Source organism: Vitis riparia, chromosome 9, assembly GCF_004353265.1.
Source record: "Vitis riparia cultivar Riparia Gloire de Montpellier isolate 1030 chromosome 9, EGFV_Vit.rip_1.0, whole genome shotgun sequence".
Taxonomy (NCBI): domain Eukaryota; kingdom Viridiplantae; phylum Streptophyta; class Magnoliopsida; order Vitales; family Vitaceae; genus Vitis; species Vitis riparia.
Window position 1 is genome coordinate 4722599 of NC_048439.1, and position 17573 is coordinate 4740171.

At 33.4% G+C, this 17573-nt stretch overlaps 1 protein-coding gene across 4 annotated transcripts; it reads right to left on the reverse strand.

Annotated features, from left to right (window-relative positions):
• Window positions 1-7222: 7222 nt before the first annotated feature.
• LOC117922111 (probable ADP-ribosylation factor GTPase-activating protein AGD14) lies at window positions 7223-17234 on the reverse strand. Of its 4 annotated transcripts, none has more exons than XM_034840135.1 (14): window positions 16945-17234; window positions 16684-16800; window positions 16279-16340; window positions 15970-16057; window positions 15809-15870; window positions 15632-15728; window positions 15006-15461; window positions 12083-12721; window positions 11819-11980; window positions 11634-11720; window positions 11416-11505; window positions 8845-9022; window positions 8714-8759; window positions 7223-7938 (listed from the first exon to the last, which is right to left on the reverse strand). In XM_034840135.1, the coding sequence occupies exons 2-14, from the start codon at window positions 16780-16782 to the stop codon at window positions 7800-7802; spliced, it is 2205 nt and encodes a 734-aa protein (XP_034696026.1). In that variant the 5' UTR covers window positions 16783-16800; window positions 16945-17234; the 3' UTR covers window positions 7223-7799. The 4 variants fall into 4 exon arrangements, with proteins under 4 accessions (XP_034696026.1, XP_034696025.1, XP_034696024.1 ...); XM_034840134.1 differs by having other exon boundaries at window positions 16684-16803; XM_034840133.1 differs by having other exon boundaries at window positions 16903-17234.
• Between the last annotated feature and the right edge of the window lie 339 nt (window positions 17235-17573).

The window sequence follows — 17573 nt, forward strand, 5'->3', positions numbered from 1 at the left end:
TTATTCCCGCTCCCGGTTTCAGCATACTAAACATGACCTAATAGTTTCTTGATAAACCTCAATTTTTATTTATTAGTTGTCCTACATCATATGTTCCATTGTAAGTCACATCTCATTTCCAAAAGTTAATTATTTTGAGGAGATCATTTTGGCATGTCTCATATTCTACTTTCATTTTCATTTCCACTCTAATTTCATTTTCAATTCCACTCTTCCTACATTTAATGATAATTTAAACTTATATTATTTTATTATTCCAAATTACTTTTTATTTCATTTTGCAAAAAAGTACTTTATTTTTGTGTCTAGTTCATTTTCTTAAATGCTTTCAATTTATTTTGCAATGACTTTATCCTTTCTATTTCCATTTCCAAATTTGCACTTTCCGATCCCTTCGGCTAGTTGAACCCATGTTAGCATCCTTAATGTGACCATAAGAGATTTTTTTAAGATAATAATTTCAAAGGTAATAGAATGCAATAAGTTACATGTTTGTTACCAACAAAACACTCCTTTATCATTTCAAGTTACATGTTAGCATCTTTATTATAAATTTGTTGAGTTCCTACTATTGCTTCATTTTTCTTCTTTTCTTACCTTTTGTGTTTATGAAGTCGAATTCTAGCAAATCCAATATCATAAATTTTACGGTTCTATTTGGGCATTATGAACAGAACATAATGTCATTTGGTTAGAAGAATGTTCTTTCAAAATTCCAAAATATAAACCAAATGGCATTACATTCCATTCATAATGCCCAAATGAAACCGTAAAAGCAATTTTATATCTATCTTTTTTATGAAGTTAGATTTGCTAGAATCCCGACTTGATATCAAATTTTGCAATTGTTTATTTAATTTTTTTCTTGTAGCCAATTTTTTTCTTTTTTTGTAGATGAGTATTATGTTGATGCAATTTAGGCAAGTTGTGTGAAGATATTAATAAAATTTGTAATGCGCTCATTTATTTATAGGTCATGTAGGATTTGGTCAAAAAAATTTGCTCTTTCATTTTGTTGGCCATGGAGACATTATCATATAGTCAAATATTTAAACCCAAATGTTCTACACACTAACACAAATCACTCGAATGAACCACCTATGTGAGTACACGAACAATAAGGAACAAGTTACATGTTTGCAATCGATCAAACACCCACATATCATTATTTCAAGATATGAACAAACATGAATAATAACTAACTTTATTCACAAAGCCTAAACACAAGCATACATGACCATTGAAAATATATTTGTACTATAAATTACTTTATTAGCCTAAAGATGGGTTGTCTAAGTGGTTAAGGAGACTAATGAGTCTTATCACACATCGTCGAGCAATTTTCCACACATTCAATGCTTGGCGCACATCACCCCGCAATCGTCCACACATTCAGATACTTTGGCCGCAACTGAAAAATTCAGAAAAGAAAAATGTTGAGTGACATAATAAATAGAAAGAGAAGGAAAAAGAGAAAGCGAGCGATAGAAAAAAGAGAGGGTGCTTGCTACCAGGGTTTTTAGAAGTGCTGATTTTAGTCCACATATTGGTAGTGCAACCATGATGGCAGAGGTAGCTGGGACTCGATTCGGCCAGCATGTTTTTGTTTTTGCATCGCTTCTCAACTGCATTAGAACAGTCCTCTTTACTTCTTCCTCTTGACATACATTTTTCAACACCTTCTTTAAAGCAGTTACTTTAAAACGAGGTCTAACGCACTTAGCTAAACATCTTGCAGCGCATACGGAAGGCTTCCTTTTTCTTGTATTACAGAGGAGAAAGCATTTGCCATGGCAAGCAAAGGAAAATGCTGGTGTGGACTCCATCACAAGCATCGCCTGTTGGAAAATTTTTTATATGGGCTAACATTAATTGAATAATTTGTATTTGCAAAAACGGGTTAATGGATAGTCTATTTTATAATGAGCCCAATTAACTAGTGATCACATTTTGGATTGGGTTTTGCATCTTTTGAGTAGAAGCTCAGTTGAGTAGCAAGTGTAGATTATGGGTCTCATTGAAGCCCATTATGGGAGGGGCCAATGAGAATCCAATTTGAGTTATGCTAAGTCCCCTCTTTAATCTAGATAAAAAGGGTTTATCTGGTTTCCCATAGAGCCACCATAGCTATTATCAAGATCATTGAGAGAAAGACTTGGTTGCAACAATCAATCACGGTTTTTTTTTTTTTTTATCATGGCTCAAACAGATATGTTCTTTATAGTAATTTCCTATTGTTAATATCCTTTAATCATGTATGATTAATCTATATGATTATGTAAATTATTTTACATCGCCAATATCAAACAAGCAATGAATGCAACCCTAGCTCTTTGTCCCTCCATGTTCGATCTCCTTTGTAAAGAGGGCATTAAAGTTACAAGATTTCTTTCTTTCTTTCCTCCTCCCCTTATGATTAATTTATGTCCCATGGAGATAGGTTTATATAGAGTTGAAGCAACTCCCCTTCCATGGAATATGAAATAGTACTCGAATTTATTTCATTGTGATAAAAATAAAAAATAATAATAATTTTCTATAATAAAATACTTATTATATAAAAAGTACAGGCTTACCTTACCTTTTTTTTTAAATGGTTTTTAAAAGTTACTATTTTTTCGAGGTAAGTTCCAAAATATTCTTACATTTATATAAAAGTTACTATTATTTTTTCAAAAAAATATATATATAAACTATTCCTTAGCTATTCCCTTTGAAACGTAGCAAAGATGACAATAAATATTTATGCTCACAAAAACTCATCAAATACCGATCAAATGCATCGTATAAAGTAAATATTCATATTACATTTAGGTCATGTTTAGTACATGAGAATGGAGAATAGCTTAAAAAAGTAATTGTAATATTTATTAAAAACATAATTTATGATTTCATTGTAATATTACTATTCATATTTTATTAAAAAATATTTATTTTAAATTTAATTATAATTATAAAATTATTTTTACTTTTAGTAAAACTTGAATTAAATTTAGTTTATATGACAAAAATTGATTTTACAATTTTTTTTATAAAATTAAAAAATATATATTTTTAAAAATAACTTATCCAAACAAGTTTTTGGTTTTTTATTTTTTTGAAAAGTTATTTAAAAAACAAGTCGGAGGAAATCAAAATACTTTATATTAGAGATGAATCAAAATCTCACCAATGAGTGGGATTTCATTTCTATTGAAATCATTTTTTATTTCATTTTCATTCTCGCTTGAGTTATCCAAACTTGAGAATGAATAAAAAAAGGAATGAGATATCCATTCATACTACTCATTCCAACATATCAAACATGGTCCTATTGTACTATCAATTCAATAGATAATGAATGTATATATTTAATTTTGTTATTGTACTTGATTTATTTTGCATCATTGATTTAATTTTTTATAAAGGGATTAACAGTCCATTTGGAAATAATTTTACGAAACGCTTCTAACATTTTTAACACTTGAAAAACCTTCTCATCGTTGAACCCCCAAAAGCTTGTTACATTTACATGACCTATAATTTGCACCTTAGACAAAATTTTAACACACTGTTAAAAGAGCAATTGTCCATCCAAATTACAATTTTCTTTAAGTTTACATACCAATTTATGTATGGATACAAAAAATAATTTGTCATGCAAATCAAGTGGAAAGGAAAAATGAGTCCTCAAGGAGTCTTCACATATTCACGGCTTCTTTTGTCTAATGTAGAGCCACTCAAACCCTGATGCTTGTTGTTCAACCCAAGCTTTGAGTTAGGTAAAGTCTCAATGTATACCAAGATCCAAATTCCACCTAGGCTTACGTAACACAAAGTCCAAAGTTATGACAAGGGCTAGTCAAACCGAGAGTTAAATTAAATCAAGTCTACAAAATCAAATTTTTAACAGTTTTTCAATTCGAGATCAAGCTCTTTCAAACCCTTGATCAACAACTCTTGAAACAAGAATTAGAGGATCATTTAGAGATCATATCTATTTCATTTATAAATCGATAACAATATAAGTTTAAGTACAACTTTCTCATCAAACAAAAATTATCTCAACAATAATAAATCATCGTTGAGCGAGGGAAGATACTTATGCATCTTTAATTTCACCTTTTCTAAAAATTGGAAACACGATGTTTCGAGAGATCTTCCATTAATTCTTCCCCCATTAATCTCAAGAATCTCCATCACTAAAAACTAGGTTTAGCTATCCTATTTGAGAATATAAGTGTTGCAATTCCTCCATATTTTCCTCGTTTTAAAATTTTCATCCTATTTCCTCACGATGTGGTTTCCTTTTCGTAATGTTGCATTTAGCTATTCATCATTTGGTTGCCATTATTTCATCATTTAATTTATTTTTCCTTCTCCTCGAGAGAATATCGACTTTTTATTAGAGAGGATTTTCAAATGTATCCCTATGTTTCAAAAGAATAAGGAGATAATGGCAATTTCATATAAAATTATGCTAAAGAAACTTCCATACTTGTAGATCTTTATTATCATGTATAATCACATTGAAATTGATCTCCCTTGGTTTATCATGTGGCTCTAGTTCCACACTCTATGCCCTGCCTATTAATGGGGTTGTAAGATGACTTAAGTGATATTGTATATAAGATACTAAAGACAACACTTTGGTTACATCACTAGAACTTCATTTTCATATATGCTATGTAATCCAACTAATTTTTTTGGTAAATATTAAAGTTTGCATATAACTTTAGCTTGATGTTGGTCTTAACAAGCAAAGAAGTTGTGTTTTCGATCAATTTTTCAAACTACTATAGTTAATTATATGCTTACGATGATGATATTGATGTAAATCTGTCAAAGTTGTCAACAGTTATTGCTTAACTTGAAATAATAAGAGTTGTCCTACTCCATGAACCACCACTTTTGTGATAATAACAACGATATAATGAGCGAGTTAGCAATTGATCTCAATTTCCATTGTAGCAATAGTAGTATAAATTGCAATGTAGCCAATTTGAGACTACAATTATTCACTTGATGGAAATGCAAATATACATTACCATTGAAAATTTAGGTTATGTTTGATTCTGAAAGTATTAAGGAAAGAAAAAAAAATATAAATATATATATTAAAGGAAAATGATTTTCTCATATTTAATTTCATTACAAAAAATAAGAAAGAAAATGAAATATTTATGCATTTTAAATTATTTCATCTTTATATAACAAAGGAAAATAAGTTGAATGGATTTGAAGAAGCATATAAAAATAATTTATTGACTTCGATTTTATTTTTTATTTTTTTTCGTTTTTTCTACTTCTTTTTTTATTTTCCCCTCAATTTTATTTTCCTCACATTTCCCTCAATTTTTTTTATAGGAACTAAACTTATTGTTCAGACAATTAGTGAGCCCTTCCCTTTTAAAAAAAACACACACAAATGAAAATGTCAAATTGATGTTATTTTTACAATTTTCAATAAGTGAGGTTTACTTTTCCAAATATGGAGATGTAATACTTTGGCACAAATATTTCTTAAATTAATGGGCAGACGATTCCAAGAAAAATTTGGGAATAAACTATTAAACTTGTACCGCCCTATTAAGAATTGAATTACATATTTATTGACCATCTTGGATACAAAATTCAGAAATGAGGTTTGATGCCGCAACCAGTGTAACTGTTCTCCACGCAACTATCCCGACCTTATAAGTCCGTAATCAAATTACAAGCAACTGAGGAGGGACGGAGGGAGAGCGCAAAAGAGCAAAAGAGAGAGAGAGAGAAACGGCAGGAGAGAGAGAGAGCAGGAAAAGATAAAAACTCTTGGAAGAAAAGAAACAAAAATTTATCATATACTCTAATATATAACTTTTTTCAAAATTTTTAAAACTTGAGGAAGTAAAAAAAAAAAAATACTTATATTTTAAAAGATGTCTTTTGAGTATGAAGGCATGTGATTATTTTTTTATAGGAATTTTTATATTATATATATAATTTTTTATTTTTAAAAGTAAAAAAATTGATTGTTTTATAAGTTGTTTTAAAAAATAGTTTTTAAAATCAAAAAACAAAAAACTTGTTTGAAGGATGAAAATAATTTTAATATTTATTTTTAATACAAATTAAATAAGTACTTCATTTTTTTTTTTATTCTTTTATGACCTTGTTGTGCTTGTGGATGTTGGAGAACATGATCATCCACGCCAGCAACACCCGGCCTAGAAGCTCTTCCAGAGGCCATATGCGAAATACAGAACCTTCTCTTGAAGTATGAAGTTGCGCTCCATGATGAAGATCAGGAACCCCACCACCCAACCAGAGACGAGGTGGTTACAGAAAAGCACCATCACCATGAGGCACAATTTCCATATCTTCAACACCCATTTCACCTCATTCTTCAGAGACTTGAGGGTGAGAGAGCAAATCAAACCAGTCATGATTGCATAGAACAACACCCACTCCATCAAGGCTCTTCGGTTGATCTTCCTCCTCTTGCTAGCTTACGCGTGATACTTGTCATCATCTTCGTCTTCCTTTGTCTACATCATCAAATCCCTCATCATCGTCATTGTCCTCGTAGGGGTTTAAGGGTTCTAGCTCTTCGGATTTTGGTGGGATCGAGTACTTGGTCTTGGCAAACCAGGCTTTAGGTTTAGGGAAGTTGAGGCATCGGAGAGTGGTTCCAGCGCTTTGGGCTGGTCTATCACCACCATCACTTGGTCTAGGGCTACTCCTCCTATCGAGCTTCTCATCCACAATTTGTTTCTCACTTTCTTTTAATTTTCTTTTGTTTTTCGTTTTTCACTTTCTTTTAATTTGCTTCTTAAAAACAACAAACACTTTTTTTTAATTTTCTTTTTCACTTTCTTTTAATTTGCTTCTTTTTTTGGTTTTTTGTGTCTCACTTTCTTTTTATTTGCTTCTTAAAAACAACGAAGAACAATCCGAGGTTGTTCTTTGAATTTTTTTTTTTTATTCTTATTTTTAAAAATTATAACTTAAAAACAACTACCAAACACAAAAAAAAAATTAAAAGTTGTTTTCTATTTTTTAAAACTGAAAACTATTTTTAAAAACTTCATCAGACAAAACCCATATATACCCAAGCACGCTAAAATTACTTTTATTTTAAATAATCAAATTATTTAAACCATGAAAATAAATGTCATTTTTTTTTTTTTTTTTTTTTTTTTGTGAGAGAGAGAGATCAAACATTCTCCAAATACATACATAAATTAAAGAAGAAAATCTCTTAACACAATCTAAATACATGTTTATAATTTTTATACTTCACTATCTATGAATATAAACACCAATCTCACAACTACAGAGAGGAGGTACAAGTGAAGACCCACGATTGCAGAAGCAAATGTGAGATCATCTTTTACAAAAATTACAAAACAAATAACATCTAATGGATACAAACAAAGGGGGACACGCAGCACATATATATCCACACACAAAGGGTAAACTATTTGTAACCATAAAATCTAACACCACCACCACAACCACAGAGAAAGGAAAATCGGGGTTTCCCTAGAGCCTCATACGGCCCTTTCGAACAAGGCACAATATTTCAACCTTAGTTCCCTTTCCCTTTTTTTTTTTTCCTTTTTTTTTTTTTTTTTCTTCTCCTTTTGACAGGTCGCCTATGTTCACACAAATTTACATGGCCAATTCAAAATTTCTCATGGCCAGGGAGTCACATAAGTTTCCCATTATACAACTAACCTTGCTCTAATCTTTTTCAGTCGATACCAACCAAACTTCTTCAAATGTTGATACAAGCAATAGAAGAACCTGAACAGCATTAGCCTTATTCCTTGAGGTTAACCAAATGGGTTTCCACCGATGGACGAAAAAGAATTTGGAGTTGCAGGTGCAGAGAATCTGCCACCCAGTTGCTGATTCATGTTCGAGGGACCAAAAGCCGCTCCATCTCTGCCAAAACCCCCAACGGCTTGATGTCTGCATTGATATATGAAAGGTAAATCAGTCAGCATGTAGACTGTTTTTGTGCATTGTAACCAACTAGCAAGTTAATTATATGTAGTAACATCTTTAACATGAGTAAAATAATCATCAGATGGATCACATCTTCACTCGGAAATACATAAGGAAAATTCTTTAGTACCAATTTGGTACCTACCAAACTTGCAATCTTGGCCGATGAAAGTGCATGGTAAAATCTAAGCTGTTAGATGAGAGTACAAATATATGGCATCAGGTACAAACAAATGAAGGATCAAATTGAGTACAAAGAAATGGGATCAAATTGTTTGTGGCATTGTCACAGGTCCTGCTTTTCAATAAGGGTACTGATTCAGAACTGTAGCAGGACCATACATACAAACACAAATAAAGAAAAGCAATACTCTTCAATAATGTTTTAAGATTGGGCACTTGGACAGCAAACCAAAATGAAATATTTATTTTGATTTCAGCTAGAACATGTAAGGACTATTTTTATAGCATTTGAAATGAAGTGGCTCCTTCCATGTATGGTGCATTATTATGATTGCTATCCAATTTTTTATTTGCATGCTTTACTAGAGATCAATTTCTGTTTACTTCTTTTCTCAAGGATGGGATAAGCCTAGAAATTTTATGGGAAACGAAAAAGAATAATCTCTATTTATATGTGGTGTCTAAAGACTCCATTAAAAGTGAAGACAGTCACATGGTTAGCAGAATTTTTCCTAAAGAATACAAGTATGGAATAACATGGGATGGATAAAGTTACCCTGGATGTGGCAGATTGCTGTGCATTTGCTGCCCCATGTACATACCTGAAGATTATCAAAATCATAAATCAGAAACCAAAGCACCAACCTTAGATAGGATGATTGGAGAAGAGTCAAAAGTCCAACTTACTTTGAGGCATTCCTGAAACATAAGGTAGGGGTTGGGGGGGCATTGATGATGCATACGCCTGTGTTTGTGATTGCACCCATTGAGGATGCATTGGGGTACCAAGGCTAGAAGGTCGCAATAAACCAGTTGGAGCTGAGGCATTTGGTAGTGCTCCTTGCAAAGGTGCCATGGATGGAAACTGTCACCAAATGAAGGTTATGAAACATTAAATAAGTTACATTTTCATATATAGAAGTTGATAAAAACCCCTTAAAAAGAATTAAAGCTTTCACTGGATTATAATTTGAGAAAAATATACCGTGCCCGATATGCTATTAACACAGACTTCATAAAATTTATGACATTTAACTAATAAAGTATTAATATTATGATAGAGGGTACGTATTTTTTGTTAAAGGATAGATGCACAAAAGATTGTGTTATATATTATATACTACTTCAAACAAATAAAAATAAAATAAATTTAAAGTTAATAAATTATTTGTAGATACTATTTCAAACTTATTTCACTTATTTTAACTATTTCTATATAAAGACTAAATAATTTGAAAATGCATAAGTTTCTAACTAATTTTAATTATATTTAATTTTCTTTTATATTTTCCATAGTAAAATTGAACATGAGAATTATTTTTCTTAACATTTTTTTCTCTTAGTACTTTCCTGGAACCAAACATAACAAAAGTGCCTTGCTATATATAAAGAGAAAGGATAGTGTACTTTTTAATCAGTCTAGTCACAGCATCATCACGCTGTCACACCACATATGGCATGCCTTCAGCCTAGGTTAAGTAACGGAGACCCAGAAAACAAAGCAATGTATCAAGAATGCCTAGGCAGCAAAGTGACGGTGACCCTGGTAGGCACCTGTTTTTTGTTTGACTACATGGATCCTAAGCACTCCATTTAGTAGTGTGCTTTGAGTCCTAGGTTAACAGAAGCAAAACCCAAAAACTGAATAAGCAATGCATCAAGGACAATGCAGGCAACAAAGTGATTGTGCCCTAGTAGACACCTGTTTGTTGTTTGACTAAATGGATCCTAAGCACTCTCTTCAGCATGCCCCATATAAATGGTGCTGGAAACCACACAGTCAGAGAATCAACATGACAAATTAATTTAGTAGAGTATTAAGAAAATGGCTTTGTAGGACTCGCCAAACACCATTTATAATAATAATATAAACTTTCTAACTTTACATAAAATACGACGACTGATATTTTCTTCTTGCCATGTAAGAATTTGTGAGATTGGCTATCGCTGGGGCACAATCCTTTTCTTTTTTCCTTTTTTAATAATCATACATACTTATCAAGGTTATATCTGACACAAGTGGTGACTTAGCATTTGAAGACATTGTTTTTCTTTTAGTTTTGCAAAAGCAAGACTACAAATCTTGAGTGCTACCAAGGAAACATGATGATTACCCAATGCTTTCCACTTCATAATACTGGAATGATTGAACAGATTGCCAGATTACTAGTTCATATGTGCTCTACCAGCAACATTTCACATATTCATCTGTTGAACTGTTAATTTTCCTAAAAGAGCTTAAGCTTATAGGATTTGGGTCCATAATGTATATTATGCTCTTTAACATACTCCTTCACATGCAGCCCCATACCTGCATGTGAAAAGACATACAAGCCCATAGGTAAACAACCACAATCAGCCTCTTTTGGTCTTACATGTATTTTAAAACAAATATGCAGTGAGGCTCAAACACAAAACCTCCCACCAAACAAGGTCTTGATATCATGTTGAGCTGCCAATTTTCCTAAAAGTTGCAGTTTGTCAATTTTGGATCCACAATGTATACCATCCTCTTTAACATCATGTTTAAATGATCAATACATCAGAATGCTACTAAAACACCCCAGTAAAGGATTATTATCTTACAATCACAACCTTGTTTTTATAGCATAGAAGCCCTACGTTCCCACTTTGCAGAACCATAGAAACTACAGATACACAACTCCAGTTGCTGATTGGGAGCTCCTACCAATTGAGCATAAGAACACTGAATTGCATGGGCTTCATTTGAATTTCTATTGAAAAACAAAATAAAGACAGAAAAAAATCATAGAAATATGTTCATATCTGGATGTCATCCCAAGTTTATTCTTTATGTCATTGGTCAATCAAATGAAAAGAATAGCTCTAGAAATAGAGAGATATTTCTACATTGAATCACCAAGCAAATACCCTATAAGTTAGGGCAGCTACAGTCGAACTTGTAATGAGCACAACCCTATTTCTACATTGAATCACCAAAGCAAATATCCTACTCTCTTGTCAATTTCACTTCCTAATTCACATTACCATCTGATTATTTTCTGCACAGGCAATTGAATAAGACTCAAGAGTCTCAGAAAACTGAATGAGAAGAGAGGTAAAAAATATGCATAAAATGCCTTCACAAGCATAGAACATATAATTGATGCACTCATAAGAAGAAAAACAGAAAAGGGAAAGATAGAAAAAGTGACTGAAGAGGAAATAATCAATTCAAATAAAAAGGAATGATCCAAGAAAATTATAACCACGTCGAATGAATTTAAACTGGCCTACCATTGGTGCTTGAACTAGAGCTGCTTCACTGTTGACATCAAACGGATTTATGGATCTTGATGCTTGGGGAAAAGTTGGTGCACGCTGCAACTGAAAACCCACCTTAGAAAATAAGTAACTCATAATTCAAATTATCAATGTGAATGGTATCACTCATTTGACATAATCAATATAAATAATATCATTCATTTTACAAAATCACATCCAGCACTTGTTACCATTGCATATTGCATGCCAAATCCCATCCCATGAGGTGGAACTGCCTGCCACCCAGGAACTGATGTATAAGTTGCAGTAAAAAGGTCCTGCAGTCCATATTTACTATTAACAAGTTAGTTTTCCATATCTGTTAGTAACAATAGTAACAACAACAATAAGAAACAAGGAATTCCATCACTATGACCTCAGGGAGTGCTTTTCTTCCAACAGATTTTGCTTCCAGAGGTGCCTTTGATACTTCTCCAGAACTGGTATCTTGAATCAGCTTTGAGGAAGATTGAGATGATGGCAAAGTTGGAGTACTCATAGACCCTTGCACATTTGACACAAGCGATGAACTCCATATCTGTGGGAAGAGTGCAAAAAGCAACAGGATAGACTATCACAAAATCACAACAGAATATTAAACTAAGAAAGAGAAGTCCAGATCATGTCTCATGACATTTACCTGATTGTTTGAACCACCACCAACTGAGATATTGGTTGGTTGTGCAGTAATTTGATTATCATTGATGGGGAATAGAGAATGCTGAGGCTGCTGCACACGTGGCCACTGCTGCACATCATTGGAACTGATAAAGGAATTGCCACCACTGACAGCCATAGATGATACATTGCCTGCAGGGGCAGCTGCAGGAACAGCAGCACTGCCACCGGGATGCAAAATTGATATATTCACTGGTGTAGCAACAGCAACATTACCAATGGATAACTTTGACATGCTTTCCATACTTGCATTGAGCACAGTACCACTAGCCTGTAACATCATGTTTCCTGCAGGTGATGCTGCTGGAACTGATAGTTGCGACACAACTGAGTCCAGTGTGTTTGCATTTGATGCAACCTGCAAACCTTTCTCTTGAACAGGAGAATCAAAGGATGCCCAGTTGTCGCCACCAAAAGATGAGTTTGTTGGTGGTGTGAATGTTTGAACTGTAGATGCTGCAGGTTGTTGTGTTTGTGTTGCAGTGGCAGCATTAGGAGGCTCAGGATCACTGGTGAAGTCAATAAGGCTTCCTAGATTTGGGCTTTTAAATTCAACTGGATTCCCATCAATAGATCCCATGCTACTAGATGATGCAGTCCTCTACAGTGAGAAACCAGCAAAGGATTACTGCATTACATATTTTAAAAAGCTCTACAAAGAATATACAAGCAACAGTTCTGAAGCAGGATCAAAATCAACAGGATGTGATAGTTCAGATGCAACAGTTCAGCTGAATTCTTAAAGAGATAAATGACATCAAGCTTCAAAAATGAATGAATAAAGCATTATCAATAGAAAGACAATAAGAAGCCTAACTCTACCTAGATATTGGATAACCATTCACAAAAAACAGTAAAAAGAGAAGCAATGCTTTCCACAACAAACTTTAGAACAAGACTATCAATACTATAACAGAAGATATTCCAAAGAACTACACTAAAAATGTCAAAAGTAAGGGATGATAACCCATAAGCAGCATTTAATGTACGCTTGTATGCACATTGGAAGTTCCAATCAAGTAAACTTTACATTAGCAAACTTGATTAAGCCTCATGAAGCTATTTGGAGTTGACTACAAGAATTGTGGAGATTATTGGAGTGATTATAGGACAGATTGTAGGAGAAATTATAGGAAAGATTGTAGGCAAGACTGTAGGAGAAATTTTAGGAAATTTTTTTTATTTATTTCCTTTTATTTTACAATAATAGGCTTATAAATATCCCATAACTTCATTCAGAATGTAAAGAAAATTGTTGAAGAAATTACAGGAAAGATGTTAGGAGAAATGGGAGATATATCTTTTATTTATTTCCTTTTATTTTGTTGTTATAGGTTTATAAATCCCTTGTGACTTCATTCAGAGAATTTATTTTAAAAAAATACATGTGAGATGAATTATCTTCTTTTCAACAAGAATCGTGTCCCACCACCCAATATTTTAGAAGCCTTTAGTGGTCTCAAGGCATTTTGCCCAAATGAAGCAAAGCATAAGCAACAAGGTGTAGGCTATAACTTAAACAAAATAAATAAATAAATAATAATAATAATAATAATAATAATAATAAAAGAAATTTAAAAAAAAAAAAAACTAATAAAATCACATAAAAATTAAATAATAAGAAAAGCATACAATTCATAACACTCACATTAATTGTATGTCATTGTTAATAGTTCTAAATTAGTTCCTCTTTCTCCCTTCTAAAATCTATTGCTCCCATCTAAATCTATCGCTTTCTATCTTTATCAAATAATATTCAAAAGTAACATAACTATTACTGTACGATCCTCCAATAAATCATAATTATATCCAATTGATCTATTATTCTCTCCATCATTGTTAATGTTTTCTTCATCATCCTTTAATTACAATGATCTTTCTCCTTTATCCATTAATAACAAAAAAATGATTATATACAAGTTCAGTCACTACAATGACCAATAATTGTTTTATTTCTTCTTCTCAATTTGTTCTTTTCTTTTCCATTTAAAGGGTTAATTGCTAGTCAATTAAGCTCTTACTTTTAAAAGTTAACCCAAGTTTAACCTTAGTCTTAAACACAAGAAGAAATGTATAAATCTATATCAAAACCCTATAAAACTAAAACTCATTAAAACCAATGAATACTGAGGCTTAAACCTCTAACAAAATACATACAAAAAGTCGATGGAGGCCCTAAATGCTTTAGCCTCAAGGCTATAAGTCTCAACAAGGCAAGGCTTAAGCCTAAATTACCTTATTTTGAGGTCATAGTAGGCAAATTTGCATAGCCTTGCCTTGAGGAAGCCTTTCCTTGAGGATTGCCACCATCCCCACATTGTATAGGACTAGCAAAAGGGGCAGGGCAGCAATTGATTAGATAGCAAACTGGGTCTCCATTCTTTGTTCCATTAAGAGTAAATAAAGATGTATCAACTTAAAAACAGGAACAAAGCTTTGATTCAACACATCTTGTACCAATCAAGATTCTATGCTTTCATTTCTAATTCTATCAATTCACTCTAATTTCATTTTCAATTCCACTCTTCCTATATTTTATGATTATTTAAACCTTTGTTATTTCATTATTCCAAATTACTTGTCATTTCATTTTGAAAAAAGTACTTCATCCTGGTTTCTAGTTCATTTCCTGTAATGCCTTCACTTCATTTTGCAATAACTTTATCCTTTATATTTCCATTTCCAAATTTGCACTTTCCAATCCCTTCAGCTAGTTGATCCCATGTCAGCATCTTTAATGAGACCACGATAGATTTGTTTAAGATAATAATTTCAAAGGCAAGACAACACAAGAAGGAACAAGTTAAGCAAACACCCATTTATCATTTCAAGATATGATCAAACATGAATAATAAACTCACAACAAAATTCACCAAAAGTCTCACCTGGGTCTGTATAGAACCACCAGGAGCCCTGCCACCATTTGATTTTGGAGGTTCACCTATTCGAAGTGGTGGAATATTCTCTCCTAAAATATCTCGTACAGGACGCACCACAGGTGGACTGGAAGAACCCAGTTCCTTTTGATAACTCGGCGACCTGCCCTCCGGCTTAGGTTCCCCACCCGGAAACTTGTTGTCTTCAGATCTCCTACTTCCAGATCTATCATCCCGATATCTATCATCGCCTGCCTCAAACTGAGCTGGACTTCTCTTGTAATCACCATATTTTTGCTTGTCTTGATCATACCCAGGACTTCTTCCCTCATAATTATATCTAAAATTTCTGTCTTCATTTCGTCCTCCAAGCCCAGACCTTTCACCATAATTCCGTTCATATGTATCCTCAGAAGGTGGGCTCTGAGAAGCACTACGCTGTTTAAAGGAATCCTCCCTGTCAGCCTGTATGATATTGTAAAGGGACCTTTAGAACAAATACACTCCAAACTATTTTCACCATCAACATTCCAGTGAGAAAACAATTCAAGATTGTTTCAGTCACAATCTACAAAACAATCAGTAAGCTTAAGTTGTTTATCCTGAGATAAAGACGGGACAATAACTTAGCTTACCATCTTTACCCTTGGAGGCCTGTCACTGCCCCTCTCACCGGTATACCTTCTGTCCTCATAAACATGCTTAATGAAGTCTCGCAATCTATCAACATTACTGAAAGAAAATATATTAATTAGAAGCATGAACATTGATTAGGCCCATAGCACAAACTTATACATGAATAATATAACAACCTGCTGTCAGGGAAAGAATTGCGTTGTTGATCCCAGTCTTTTAAATATATTTCCTTTGCACGCTGTGATATCAATACATAGAAATTAACTAACTAGTTAACAAAAACAAAATAAATAAATTGCAGCCCATCAATTATGAAAGGAAAGCGGTGTATTTTTACCTCATTCCCCCCATTTTGAAGGGAAGTAACTTCTTGAGAAGTAAATTTAGCCATCGACACAGATTTCACTCTATGTGTGAACTCCCGACTGAATTGTTATGAAATAAAAAATAAGTCAGAGCACACAATTGTTGATAAAACCAATATTTATAAAGAGACCCAATTGTCAACACACCATCCTCGTAACACTTATTTACGGTTACTTCTAGTACTCCTTTGTGCCATACAAAGGAAGTGGCATACAGTGAGAATTGATGAAAAAAAAAAAAACAAAAAACAAAAAATAGTCAAAGATGTATTGGTACTTACTGTATTCCACTGCAGGTTGTGCAAACAAATGTCCAGAAATTTGTGCAGACGTATTGTGGTCCCTGCTCAAAAACAGAAGATTTAATTCATGGTATCATCTCACAACATGGTATTTTCATTCTAAATCAAAGAGCACAAAAGTAAACTTTAAACAACAAAATTGATAATTAAACACTAAAATTTAAGGAAAAGATAGCGGCTCTATTTGGTTGCCGAGACAGGGTACAAAAGGAAATTAACTTTTTGACGATGCCACTCAATTGAGCCTGACAGTTACATATATATAACAATATCCAAATTATTACTTCCAGGTGCTTTCCTTCATTTTCTCAGCAACCAAACAGAGCCATGTGAAAATCAAATTTTCAAAAATAAAAAATCAAAAATAAAAAAATAAAAACTCACCAGACCGTTGCAATTGATACATCTCCGATTACCGGGAAGTTTCAGAAGTCCACGAATAATCTTCTCGTTTTTCTCGTCTTCCTTCATCCGATTCGCCATTCTTCACAAATTCTCCCACTTCTTCGTGGCAAAAAACAACCAGAAATTCAACAAAGCAAAAACAGAACGCGTTAGAAACAACAAAACCGCGTCATTTACAGGCAAACCAAAGATGATTACCCAATTAAGTAAAACCAAAAACGAACTCTCTACGAAGCACACCACGAACTGCACGAAAACCGAACAATTGTCATCGGAAAGGGATCGGAGACTTCAAAACGACTTCGTTCATTAAACCCTAGAAATTGGCTCCGCACGGAGATGACTCACCACCAGAGCATGAATTTTCATGGAATTTTAGAGAGAATAAGTGAGACGAAGAGAGTACAGCAGAGCGAACTGTGGAGTGCTTGGTTTTTAGAGAGAGAGAGAGAGAGAGAGGGGTGATGAGAAACTGAGAATAAAACGACGCCGGATTAAGCGGAGGAGCGGCAGTCAGGGGTGTCGAAAGGAAGAATTATTGGGGACGAAAGGACGGAAATGCCCTGATAGACTGTGGAAACTGGAAAGGTCCAGGGGTGGGGGCGGGTGGGGCGAGTGGGGCGGGTGAGAAAAGCCCAAATGGGGGAACTCATGGCATGTAGGTTGTCAAACAATGAGAGAGCCTCTTTTTGAACGAATGATAAAAGCAAGCACTTATTCCACATGTTTTACTTTAGCTCATCGTTGTGACCAAAATTAAAGAAATTAAAAAAAAAAAAAAGTTAAATATTTTATTAAAGAAAAGGATCTTCCCTTTATTTAAAAAAAAAAAAACATAACATGCTCTACACGTAAATGAGATTACTTGA

Bases quoted from the DNA above. Each gene is read 5' to 3' on its own strand.
- LOC117922111 (XM_034840135.1), bottom strand. From the start codon at position 16,782: ATGGCGAATCGGATGAAGGAAGACGAGAAAAACGAGAAGATTATTCGT. The intron at 11,506-11,633 runs GTAACAAGTGCT...GTGGGTTTTCAG, and splicing joins TTGGCATGCAATATGCAATG to TTGCAGCGTGCACCAACTTT. The intron at 8,760-8,844 runs GTAAGTTGGACT...GATAATCTTCAG, and splicing joins TGTTTCAGGAATGCCTCAAA to GTATGTACATGGGGCAGCAA.